Genomic DNA, 12,471 nt, shown 5'->3' on the forward strand with positions numbered 1-12,471 from the left:
CAGCAAAGTAGCCGCATGCTGGGTTAGTGCATGAGGGAGGATGTGAGAGACAAGCAGAGAAACGATCTGTGAAGGCCAAGGGGGATGGGACGTTCGTTGAGGGTGGAGGGAGGAGGTAGGGGGCAAGAAGAAGTTTTTTCACCTGATAGAGGTGGAAGATGTTCACTGAAAGTTCTTCGATGGTCGAGAAGTCCATGAGACTTCTTACTAGCGGGTCGAGCGGCCCCTCAGATTGCGCCATTGTGATCATGCCGAGCTGTATGCGAGTCAAACCATCTTGAGGAGGAGGAGGAGGAGGAAGAAGAGCAGGAGCAGGAGCAGGAGCAGGGGAAGGAGAGGAGGAGGCGCAGAAGGAGGGGCAGGAGGAGGGGAGCAGGAGCAGGAGGGGGAGCAGGAGGAGGAGGAGGAAGAAGAAGGTTTTGAGGTGATAGAGCTTAGGATGGAAACAAAGCAAGCAAGCAATGGAGGAACGAAGACAATAAAAAGAGAAGGCTGATGGACAACAGGAAGACGAGTGAGATCGAGCAGGAGAAGGAGAAGGAGGGGGAGAAGGGAGAAGAAGTAGGAGGGGAACAGGAAGGAGGAGAAGGTGAAGGTGGAGGGGAAGAAGAAGCAAGTGGAGGAGGAGGAGAGGGAGAAGGGGAAGGAGATCAACAAGAAGGAGAAGCTGTCGCTCACATTCTTTCTCTCTTCTTCCTCCCTCTTCTTGTTCTTCTCTCGCTCGACCGTCGATATGAACTCATCCAAAAGCACCGCCACGACAATATTCATCAGCACCTAAAAGAGATTGAGAACCCGATCATGCAAACTTATTCAACTCCTCCTCCTCCTCGTCCTCGTCCTCGTCCTCATCCTCCTCCTCGTCCTCGTCCTCGTCCTCGTCCTCCTCGTCCTCCTCGTCCTCCTCCTCAACCCTCACCCCCTCGATGCCCATGACTCACCACATTGACTATGAGCATGTAGCAAACGAAGAAGATGCCAACCTGCCATGTCTCATCATACGAAGAGAAAGCAAAAGAGCTGCGAGGCGGAGAGAAGAGGAGGAGAATGGCAGATGGAAAAAGAGAAAGAGACGGGGAGGGAGAAACAGAGAAGGGAGAAGGATGCAAGAGAAAGTAGGGGGGAAGAGGGAAAGGAGGGGAAGCAAATAAAATAGGAGAAGATCGGAGGAATGGAGGGAGGAAGGAAGAGGGAGGGAGGGAGGGAGGGAGGGAGGGAGGGGGGGAGGGAGGGAGGGGGGGAGGGAGGGAGGGAGGGATGGAGGGAGGGAGGGAGGGAGGGAGTCCCACCCAGGCATTTCTTCTATGATTTTCGGTGTAGAGGGAACGGGTGACGGCAGAGGCCCAGGAGTCTCCCGTGGCCATTTGAAAGAGGGTGAAGAGAGACTTGAAGAAGGAGCCGAAGAACTCCTCGTTCAAGTCCCCGAAGAAGTCCGTCGCCATGATGGCGAAGATGGCGGCAACGAGCAGAAGGATGCAGAAGGCGTTGATGACGGGGATGACTGTAGAAAGAAGGTGAGAAAGAGGAGCAGGAGCAGGAGGCAGGGAGGGAGGAGTGAGGAGAACGAGGAAGGAGGAGGGAGGAGGTAGGAGTAAGGGAGGAGGGAAGAATGAGGGAAAGGAGAGGCGAGAGGGAGGAGGATGGGAGAGGAAAAGGGGAGGGAGAATTTATGTGTTGCGCAGGAGCAGGTATTGACCTGAACGCGACAAGGCATTGATGAGGACGCGGAAGGAATTGAGCATCCTAGCGGACTTGTCAGGAGAGTTGACCCATGGCTGCGAGGGTGAAGGAGAAGGAGAGAAGAAAACCTGAAGATTCGAATCATCTTGAAGATTCGGATCAATCGCAGCGAGTTGATGGCTGGGAGACTTTGTACGACCTCCGACAAGAGTGTGATGACCACAACGACGAAGTCTGCCAAACATTGAATATCTCATCCTCATCCTCATCCTCATCCTCATCCTCATCACCATCTCTTATCGTGAGTCACCCCTCTGAACTCTCCAAAGATTCCAGCTGCCTCATCTCATCTCATCTCATCTCATCTCATCTCATCTCATCTCATCTCATCTCATCTCATCTCATCTCATCTCATCTCATCCCATCTCATCCCATCTCATCTCATCTCATCTCACCTAGATCGTTCCAACCGTCCTTGACAAACGGCCAAAACCAGTTGCTCAACAGGTTCATACACAGCTCCTGCACTCTCCCAGTCAACCACCAACGCCCCAGCTCCCTCCCAGCTCCAGCTCACCACAGTGAAGATGACAAGATACGTGGTCTCCAGGCCGTTGAAAAACTTCCCGGTCGGCGAGTTGGGGTCGACCTTAGTTTCAGCTGATATGATTGCTGTGATGAAGGAGGCTAGGATGACGAGGGAGAAGAAGATCTGGAGAGGAAGGCTCGAGAAGACTTCCTTGGTCTTCCGCTGCACCCGCTGAAATCTTGTCTCCGACTGCCTCGTCTTCATCCTCACATACGTCTTGGTCCCTTGCTGGATCGCAGTGATCTGCCAGGCTGTGAGCAGAGCGAGAAGAGCGGAGGACGAGGACAAACGGAGGGAGAGAGGGAACAAGAGAAGGGGAGGGAGGTGTCAAATTTGCTCACCCATCTCATGCTCTCCTCAAGGCTGCTCGCAAGAAACACCGTCGACCTCCCTGAGTTGTGTCCTCCAGGGGCCGTAATAATCACGAAGATTCCACTTTCACCGTCCTCCTGCCGTCCTCGTCAGGCTGGGAGCTTGCAACGGGACAAGCTCACGTCCTCCATCTTGAACGTAGAGGCTCGCCTTAGGCTGCCTCGTGTGGACGGGTTTTGCTTCAGACTCTCCACCTTGATCTCGTCCGCGGGCTGCTTGCTTTGCACGACATCGAGGATTTCATCCAGGGGAATGTAGTCGATGACGTTGGCACTCCCGGGCCTCCCAATCATCAACTTGCTGCTGGACAGAACAACCTTCCTCGACTGCCAGGTGTCGCCGAGGGAGCTGCGGGACTTTCAGCATGGCGCAAGTTGCACGTCAACTCGGCGTACCTCATAACCTGCCGCTGTAACTCCCCGACCATGATCACGTCCTCGTCGCTGGGAAACATCTCGACATCGTACACCTCAGCCTCCTTCGCACGACGCCGGCCTCTCCTCGTCCCTATATACGCAGCAGCCATTCTCCTCCCAGTTGATTTCACGCAGCACTCTGTTCTCGCTTTAGTTCAGTTTCTTCATGGACACTGCCGATCTGCCCGCACTTGGCAACACTGTAAGACGAAACAACCATCAATGAATGCACAATGCGAGAAGAGAAAATTAATCTATATCTTGCGGTTCTAGCGCCCATGAATATCGATATGTTCGAAGACTCTTTCTCGTCATTGTATTCTATTACTCCATCTATGATCAACTCATACGTGTGATATCATTGGCCATACAGCAGTAAGCACAGCAGGGGATCGAGGGAGAGGAAAAACATCTAAAGTTGAAATAAAGGAAAATCGATCGAGGTGCAATGGCGCTTCATCTCAAATCAGACAACTCCAACATGCTGACAAAAAGCGTCACGGAGTCCGTGAATTGACTGGAACTTCACATTCATCCTGCCCATGAACAACTCTGGAGACAGAAACCTGATGAGCAGAAGGTGAGGGAACAGAGGACTATCATGAGGGAGGATTCTGCGCGACATGCGGTGGTGCCGCGTCAATCGATGCCCTCCTTGTAAAGTGCATTTCATGCACACTCATCGAACGATACTTGATACCACCCCACCCCCTAGACCTTCCACCTCCCCGTTCTGTGACACCATCTCCCTACTCAGAACCTACCCCACCCTCCAATTCTCTATCTCATAACCCCTACTTTGAACACACCCTGTGACTACCCCACCCTACCTCCTCCGTCAAACAGTACCCCACCCCCCATTCTCAAAAAGTTATCTTCTCACTTTACGTGTATACCCTGTACGACCAACCCCGGCAAGATGTCACTAGTACCGGTGTCATCAGGGGCAAATCAGGGGGTCCTGTCGGATCCTCAGTCAACAATTTACTCTCTGGGAAGTTAACAGGTAGTGACCCCTTGGGCAAAAGTGGAGTGAAAACATGTGGAAATTGGGGGTGGTCGAACATGAACCGAACAGTTGAACGGAGGGGGGTCCATCGGTTGGTACGGTGGCCCCCCCCCGGCAAGTTCAGTACTGGCTGCTGTATCTTTTGTTTACTCAAAGTTAAGTTAAAAATCAGTGTGGCTGCTGAGTGCTCCGAGCGGCTCAGGGCCCGGGGACTCGGAGGCTCAGGCTCGTACTCAGTTTGCGCGTCACAGTGACGACTCCGGCGGCCTGGCGGCCCGCCGGGCGCCGGACAGACCAGACTGGCCGGGGCACCGAGCGTGATCGTGTCGAACAGTGACTCATCAGGCCCGGCCTCTGCTCGCCGTACCGGCGTGACAAAGTCACTGGCATCAGTGGGCACAGTGGGCACTGCCCGGCCGCAGGCTCAGCTGCACCGGGCCGGCGCGCCGGGATTGGTTAGCTGTGAAGGTTAGGAGTTGCTAGCTACGAAGTTTCCACTGGGCGCATGTCCGTATCAGATGCCGCAAGGCGGAGGAGAGGGCGAGGAAGAAGAAGAGAGGAGGGAGGAGGGAGGAGGAGGGAAGTAAGTAAGTAAGAAGAAAGTTTCGGATGCAAACTCTTCGTAAGACGAAGAAATTCCCACAAGACCACAGCACAAACCACATGTCTAGCGACCGAGACACGCGGAATGATCAAGGAAGTCGTGAGGATCCAGAGGCAGAGCTGAGATGAAACGGTTTCATCTCTTGTGCACGACAGGGTTGCTGAGGTACCGCCGTCCAGTACCCCGCATCTCAATGTGTTATGCTTTGACACGATTACCAGGTGCAACTCTACATGGAGTCTGTTTCCCTTCTTTGTGATCGTCCTCAGCAACATCGATTGCTTTGACGTTCAATCTGACCATCCTGCATGGTTGCACGCTCCAGTAGCTGCCCATGGATTGTTGTCTTTGAGAGCGCAACGGCTAAGAGGAGGGTCGGGTCAGCCCGGCAGACGATACTTCGGGCACATAGACGAGCTGAATGATGGCAAAGATGCGCAGGAGCTGTCAGAGCATGAGGAAGAGGAATCGTCAGGATTCAAAGAGGCGTTGGAGTACTGGAAGAAGTCCGACCTTCGGGTCATGGCCTGGGGGATAGGGATCGAAGGGAGGATGGGGGATGGGACCCATCGGGACAGCTACAGGCCGAGGTGCACGCTGGTCAATGGGAGTGTGCTGCAGGTGATGCGATACCTTGCCCTCCCTGTCTTCAACCGCTGTGAGCTCAACTCGGACCCGCAGGTTTCTGCAGGAGACTTTCACTCGTTGGCGTTGAAGAAGGACGGCAGTGTAGTGTCCTGGTACGTCCTAGCACGATGGGGATGAAGCATCTCTTGATGACGCTGTTGATGGTAGGGGGAGCAACTTGCAAGGGCAGCTGGGGGACGCAACTTTCAACTACAGCGCTGTGCCTCGTGAAGTATGGAGACGAGCTTCCCCACCTACGAAGTTGACTGAGTAGACTGAGGTGGTGGTGGCAGGTTGTGGGACTGGATTCCTCCATCGTGATGGTGGCAGGCGGAGGAGCTCACTCTCTCGCACTCTCTTGTGATGGGTGTGTCTACGCGTGGGGAGCCAACACGTCAGGACAGGCGAGCGAGATGCTTTCTCGGCTGAGTGTGACGACCTTCGGCCCAGGTGGGACAAACGATCTTTGGCGAGAATGTCAAGGGAGGAAGAGGACGTCAAGGAGGAGCTGTTGAGGCAGAGCTCAGTGTCGAGGACGCCTTCACGATAAGATATGCGCCCAGCGACGAGGTTCGAGAACTGAGCGACATGGCGGTGAAATGGTCAATGTGACGTCTGTTCACAGATACCTGTCCCCGTGATCCCGAAGCTGCTCTCAGAAGGAGTCATGCAGGTTGCAGCAGGTAACCGACACTCCCTCGCACTCATGGCAGACGGGCGAGTCTTCGCATGGGGCCAGAACGTCTTCGGGCAGCTGGGGATCGGAAAGAACTTCACTCGTCCGGAAGGGATGGTGGAGCAGGACGAGGAAAATCCGACGGGAGTGAAGTGGCGCCCCTACATCTTCGAGAGTCTGCCGATGCGAGTCCGATTCCCTCGGAATCTCCGAGCGCCGGTAGAGGAGGAGTGGAGTAGAGGAGCCAAGAGGATAAGGAGGACGCGGGGGAGTGGGGGTGGACTTGGAGGAAGAGCACGGCGGGTGGAGGAGGGAGGTAGTGATGGGTGAGAGGAGATAGAGAGGACGACTTCACTACCTCCTTCCTGGCTCATAACTTGTTCTTGGACCTCCAAGGTGATCTCGGTAGCAGCTGGAGGGTCGCACTCTCTCGCTCTGCTGCAGGATGGGACGGTACGAAGACCCCAGCTGACCTCGATCAGGGGACGGGGATTGACGATTGAGGGACAGGTCATGTCCTGGGGAAGCAACGACCATGGGCAGCTTGGAAACGGCAAGTTCACGGCCCTGCTGGGGATGGGAGAGTGGCACGACGCCCTTATCCCCACAGAGAGTCTGGTGAGGGAGGAGGTGGTGGATGTGTGTGCTGGGTACCAGCACTCCCTGGCGCTTCTCAAGGATGGGAGAGTGATGGCGTGGGGATCCAACGAGGTGAAACATGCTGAATTCTGTTGAGCCTGTCTACTCTCCCCTGCCTTCCCCCTCTCCTCCAGCTGCTGCTCTCCGACTCGCTCTCCATCCCTCCTTCCTCCCTCTCCTCCATCCTAACCCTGATCTCTCCTTCCTCCCTCTCCTCCATCCTAACCCTGATCTCTCCTTCACATCCTCAGGCGGGGCAGCTGGGTGTGGACGACGAGCACGAGGTCCTGTCCTCTTCGTCCCTTTCTCCTTGTGATTTAGAGGCAGGACATCTGGATGCACTGCAACGGAGTCACTTTCAGCCCTCGCCCGGTCCTCGTCCAAGGGCTTCCGGCCCGCGTTGTGCAGGTGGCCGCGGGTTTCGCTTCCTCCTTGGCGGTGCTGGAGGATGGGAGGGTGTTCTCGTGGGGAGCCAACTACGACGGTCAACTGGGGAACGGGAGCAGGTCAGAGCAGCCGAGGTTTCCCCTCAAGATCCCCTCCATCCCGAAAGGACAAGTCACCGACTTCCAGCCTCTCACCGCAACCAACAGCATCAAGATACCAGGCTCATCTCGTCCTCAGCCCGTGCTGGACATTTTCCATCCCCCAGAGGAAATTCCTCCCCCCAGCCGGTTGGTGGTACGGGCAGACGCCGGCAGCAGCCATTGCGTCGCGCTGGTACCGGCAGAGCTCCTGTCGGCCCTGGGAGACAAGGCGGGGAGAGGTCCCGAGGAGTATGACTGGGACGAGGCGATGCGGTTGGAGGAGACTTTACTGGACATGTATGACTCCTTTCCGGACAACTGGATCAACGCCTCCGAGCTCAAGAAACGGTGGGGTAAACGCTCCTGCTGCCCTTCCCACCTCCCCGTCCCCTCCCGCCCCCAATTGCGTATTCCTCTCCTCCTGATGCTTCTTTGCCTTGCCCTTGCGTCACCTCTCCTTCTTGTGCTTGCCTCTGGGTACTCTACCTCATCTTCCCTCTAGCTCCTCCTGTCCCCTCTCTGCTCAGGCGTATTCTTGCTTCCTTCCCCCCCGTCACTGTGCCCCAGATTCCCAAAGTTCGACTTCGAGCCGGGCGAGCTCAGACCTGCAGATCATATCGACTGCTTCGAGACCATCCGATGGGGGCCCGAGAAAACTGCGGGAGACTGGCGGGTGAGCGAGAAGAGATGGAGACGGGCAGGGGCAGGAGCAGAGGCTGAGTAGAGAAAAGGGGCTGCGTAGGCGCAGGGGCAGGGAGAGGAGGAGGAGGAGGAGCAGTAGCAGCAAGAGTTTTGTTGTTGACTTTACACCTGACGCATCCGCAGATTGAAATTCTTCCAAATCTTGACATTGTCGAAGAGGAAGACTCAACCGAACCCAACATCACCTACACAAGTAAGTAGCTTCTGCCAAGCTTTGAAGTGAGGCAGCAGGAGGCAAGAGGAAGTGAAGTGAAGATGTAGATGAGAAGGATAGAGGAAAAGGAGCGAGAACGAGATGGAGGAGGAGAGAATGGAAAGGAGGCGGCTGAGAGAGGCAAAGTTACCCTCTAACAAGAATCCCAGCTTTCAAATGGAAGAACATCACGAAGGAGGAGGCGGAGAGAGCTCGCATGAAATTTCCCCAACAATATCGACTGGGCTACGGCACCTCTGCTCCTCCTCCTGAGATGGTACAGGAGTTCCTCGATGCGGCGAGGGCCGCGTGCGACCGGCGGCAGCAATCGACGTTGACAGGAGGGTCCAAGGAGTACAAGGAGCTGCAAGACGAAATCCGCGGCCTGATCCTCAAGTTGTGCCGGGACTACTGGAGGCGAGCGGCAAACAACGCGGCGGAAGACTTCGAGATGGACCTCGGAGAAGGGAAGTTCGAGGAGGCGAGGCAGTGGGCAAGGGAGGAGAGAGATGCATGGAGGAAGCTGGCCATATGGGAGGATAGGAGCGTTGAGAAGTGGGGGGAGTGGGAGCAATTCAGGATGTTCCAGGATGCTGAGGATGAGCCGGGAAGAGCGTGCGAGGCAAAGTTGAAGCGGGTGGATCAGTCAAAGGAGGAGCTCAAGATCCAGGAGGAGGAGGAGGAGGCCAAGAAGCTGGAAGAGCAGGAAAAGGCTTCAAAGCATTTTTGTCTTCGGTGAGGACGAAAGATCTCGACGGCTGCGCACTGACTGCAAGGAAGCATTGAAGGCGACAAGTTGAAGATCAACTTGCCCAAGTACAAACCCACAGACCCCATCCTCCGCAAATCCATTAGGTACGCAACCGCTCTCCACTTCCTCCCTCGCTCCCCTGCTTCTTCCTTCCTCCCCCCCCCCTCCTCCTCCCTCCTGCTCGGCCCATTGACTGTCTGAGAGCAGCGGGAACCCGCTGGGCACGACGACGGTGAAACTGCTCGAGGCAAACATGATGCTGAACGATTGCGTGTAGATGTATGTCCCTGCAGGATCCTCGTGCGAGTGGTTCATAAGGAGAGTGAGGCGGGTGATACAGGACGAGGGCGCGAAGGTGTTCTTGAACGGCAGGCTCCTCCTTCCCGACAACGAAGACTTCAAGTACATCACCGAGATGAGGTACGAGAGGGAGCTCGACCGGCCGCACTTCGACGAGCCGGGGCCCTTCAACTTCACCATCCTCAGCCTCAAGTGGTTGAGGAGGATGGGCGTAATGGGGGACGGGGTATCCCGCTCGCAGGACGTCTGGGTCGACTGCATCGAGCCCTGCCATGCTCACTTCGAAGGAGGGTCACTGGTGCAGCTTCACGGGTACAACTTCGACAATGAGAGCGTCTGGCATGTTCTCCTGGGCTCCATCGAAGAGGCAAGTCCACCGTTTGCTCGCTTCCTCTTTACTGTTCGTTTCCTGCCCAGATCGCCTCCTCCTCCGGCCGACCGCAAACCTTCCAGGTCCCCCCCCCTGCGTCCTCCCAGCCTCTCTCCTCATCCTCCTCCAGAGACTTTGTTTTGCTACCTCCAAGACCCTAGTGTGGAGGACGGAAGCCCACCAAGAGGCAAGCAGGACCCCTCCCTCGCTCCCTTCTCACCTCAACCCAGGGGTGGGTCGATGTGCAAGTGTTCAGGAACGGGAAGAGAGTAGCATACATAGAGCAAGGTTGGGAGGACAAGAGTCTCTCTGCTCGCACGTGAACTCAGTGCGCAGGCCTTGAGTTCATCGACCAGGATGACGTCAACAAGTACTCCCTTCCCATCCCCGTCCGGTCCTATCACCCAGCAGCATGGGGACCGAATGAGTCACACTGGTCGCAGGTACCTCGGATCCTCCCTCGACCTTCGCGCTCGTCTGGTGCTGGAGGCCAGGGCTGAAGTGCTCAACTTCGTGGTCAAGTCCGTCCTCGACTCCCCTGCCAACCCACCCACGGCTGACTGCCTGTAGCTACCGGTACTGCATGCTCACGATGGGCAAGGAGGAGTACAAGCGATCCATCTCCTCTCGGTCTTGTTGGTCGTCTTGCCGTGCCCCCTGTGCTGATCGACTTGCTCAGCCTCTGGGAGCTCCTCTACGTCGACCCTAGCTGCAAGGATAGCTGGGCCTTTGTTGGCAGGTTGTGCAGGTTGATCTTGGGCGACGAGGCCCTTGCGCAGAGGCAAGGAGGAGCTCTGAAGGTGTTCGCTCCTTACCCGATCACGCAGGGCGGAAGAAGAGTGCGGAGTAGACTTCCATCTTCCTCCGGACCTGGATCCGGACAAGATCAAGCTGAGCGACTTTGAAGACATCGTGAAGGTCAGAGCCCCCAGCTCGCTTCCTGCTCCCCTCTAGCTCACTCGCTCTCCTTCAGGAGTTCTTGTGCTGCCTGCCAGAAGAGATGGCGGACAAGATTCACGTCAAGAACATGGTAAATAGCGCAAAGGCTCTTTCTCGCACTCACAACAAGGTTCAGCCCCACCCCATGTTCCCAAAGGACAACAAGACATCCAGGTGACACCACGCATCTGATGTGTTCCTCTCCTGACGAGGAGGCTGTGACGGTCAGGAGGGACACAGAGCAGAAGCGCACAGAAGCCGAGGAGGAGAGTGAAGATGAAGAAGATTCTGATGATTCGTAAGCTTTTCAACTACCCTCCCATCGCTGACAATTCCTCGCAAGCTTGAAAGATCACTGGGACTTCGAGCATAACTTGCCTCTCCCACAGCTGCCGTTCGAGGACGAGCCAGAGTCGGTGACTTCAGATTGAAGCAGCACTCTGAAGAATAATGAAATGTACGGGAGAGGGAAGATGTCAGGGAATGTGAGGAAAAACAAAAATGCAGTACAAACAATCATTCATTATTTAGCTTAGTTTACATCTACTTCTCACAAGTTAAAATCAAATCACTTCTCCGGAGACCAGTTCGCTTGGATGTACTTGTCGAACTCCTCGCAGTTCTCGTCATCGCTGGAGTCTTGCATAACAAGGGATGCTAGCCTGTTCTTGAGCGCGTTCATCTCCAGGGTGTTCTTGGAGACCGGGCGCACAGCCTTCAACCCGATCGATCCTCGGTTCTTGGTGCTCCGAAGCATAGGCGCAGAGGAGTCCTTGAGCGCCTGGTTGGTGCCATCGCCCTTGAAGCCTCCAGCCTCGCTCCCGTCCGAGGATCTGAAGTCCTTGCTAGAATCGGCTGAAGCCCCTTGGAACTGCTCTTCTTGGATGGCTTCCTCAAAGAACAGCGCGAGGTTCTGCTTCGAAGAGACAGGAGAAATGCATGGAGAAGCCCCAAAGAAATCATCGAAAACATTCTTTGTTGCGGACATTTTCGGTTCGCCCTGAGAAACTTTTGAGTCTAGCTGCTCCGTCTTTCCTGCTTTTCCAGTACTGGTGCTCGGCTCCGGCTTTCTCCTTCACTCTGTTTCACTCTGTGTGTCCTCCTGTAAGTATGGTTCAACGCTCAAGTCTGAGATTCCTTTGCTCTGGTTGACGCGTCTCTCTCGCTCGCGCTGGTCGTCTGCCACTTGCTTGCTTTTGCTCCTGGCTCTGCTTGTTTTATAGAGGAACCGGAGGGGGGCTATGACCACCGGTCTACCTCAGCCGCACGCGTACATAAATGAAGGGGTAGGGTAATATGGAGGGAATTTCCCATCTAAAGCTTTTTACGGTGGGGTAGTATGTCAGAGGGGGGTGGTATCCGAGAACATCTAGAAATTTCTGGGTGAAGGAGACGGTAGGGTAGGAAGGACATGGAGAGATGTGGGGTTCTTTCATAGAGAAAACGGTGGTAGGGGTACCATAAACTTGAATCATTGTATGGGTAGTGTGCCTTGAAAGTTACGAGATGGGTGGGTGGTATCCTACACACGGGTGGGGCGTGAAAGGGGGCAGAAGGAATCACGTTACCAGACGCAGGGAAATTAAAACTCTTTTAACTCATTTCAAGGTCAGGGAATTTTTGATAATTTAGTTTCAAATTTGAGAGGGCAGGAAAGAGGAAAAATTGTAAATCGATACGGAGCGTTTGGCCTGAAACGTTCGGGTTTATGATCTCTTGCTTGCTACATTGTTTTAAATTTTAGAAGTCCTCATTTGCGACTGAGTACCGGTGGTTTTATGCCCTGATGATAGTACCACCCTGAATGTATCAAAAAAAGAAATGTCAGCAAAGGGTCGAAACTGAAAAAAAGGATTACACCTGGATTTAAGGGGAGGGATGTGGAGAAGGGGGTGATCAGAGTCTGTTTTGATGGGATTTTTATGGGTGGGATAAACGTAACCACCGGTAGACTCTAGAAACACCTTGGCTTCCGTCTGTTAAATTACTACCCCTTCTTTTCACCGTTTTAGGTATGTACCGGTCCATCGACCTCAGCTTGTCACAGATCTGGTCTGTGATTACAGCATGTCGCCTA

General features: G+C 54.9%; 3 protein-coding genes across 3 annotated transcripts in view; 1 reads left to right on the forward strand and 2 right to left on the reverse strand.

Annotated features, from left to right (window-relative positions):
- The window catches only part of GUITHDRAFT_112542 (hypothetical protein), a gene marked incomplete at both ends in the record, with an annotated part of 6,566 nt that extends 3,471 nt beyond the window's left edge, over positions 1 to 3,095 (reverse strand). Inside the window, 11 exons of the mRNA XM_005828254.1 lie at positions 143 to 256; positions 679 to 777; positions 942 to 983; positions 1,290 to 1,501; positions 1,697 to 1,743; positions 1,809 to 1,914; positions 2,136 to 2,202; positions 2,258 to 2,512; positions 2,611 to 2,718; positions 2,764 to 2,989; positions 3,037 to 3,095. Of these exons, the coding sequence (XP_005828311.1) occupies positions 143 to 256; positions 679 to 777; positions 942 to 983; positions 1,290 to 1,501; positions 1,697 to 1,743; positions 1,809 to 1,914; positions 2,136 to 2,202; positions 2,258 to 2,512; positions 2,611 to 2,718; positions 2,764 to 2,989; positions 3,037 to 3,095 (1,335 nt within the window). The remainder of the gene's footprint in view (positions 1 to 142; positions 257 to 678; positions 778 to 941; positions 984 to 1,289; positions 1,502 to 1,696; positions 1,744 to 1,808; positions 1,915 to 2,135; positions 2,203 to 2,257; positions 2,513 to 2,610; positions 2,719 to 2,763; positions 2,990 to 3,036) is intronic.
- Positions 3,096 to 5,620: 2,525 nt separating this feature from the next.
- GUITHDRAFT_53038 (hypothetical protein) lies at positions 5,621 to 7,149 on the forward strand (the record flags this gene model as incomplete). Its single annotated transcript, XM_005828255.1, has 6 exons — positions 5,621 to 5,747; positions 5,960 to 6,076; positions 6,314 to 6,426; positions 6,484 to 6,684; positions 6,864 to 6,924; positions 6,998 to 7,149. Coding segments are annotated over 6 exons (771 nt in total), but the record flags the coding sequence as incomplete, so codon positions are not given.
- Positions 7,150 to 10,896: 3,747 nt separating this feature from the next.
- Positions 10,897 to 11,564, reverse strand: GUITHDRAFT_153840 (hypothetical protein). Its single transcript, XM_005828256.1, has one exon. It carries the CDS (start codon positions 11,380 to 11,382, stop codon positions 10,963 to 10,965), a length of 420 nt encoding a protein of 139 aa, XP_005828313.1. The 5' UTR covers positions 11,383 to 11,564; the 3' UTR covers positions 10,897 to 10,962.
- Positions 11,565 to 12,471: the final 907 nt, after the last annotated feature.

The sequence above is a fragment of the Guillardia theta genome (assembly GCF_000315625.1).
Source record: "Guillardia theta CCMP2712 unplaced genomic scaffold GUITHscaffold_60, whole genome shotgun sequence".
Classification (NCBI taxonomy): Eukaryota; class Cryptophyceae; order Pyrenomonadales; family Geminigeraceae; genus Guillardia; species Guillardia theta.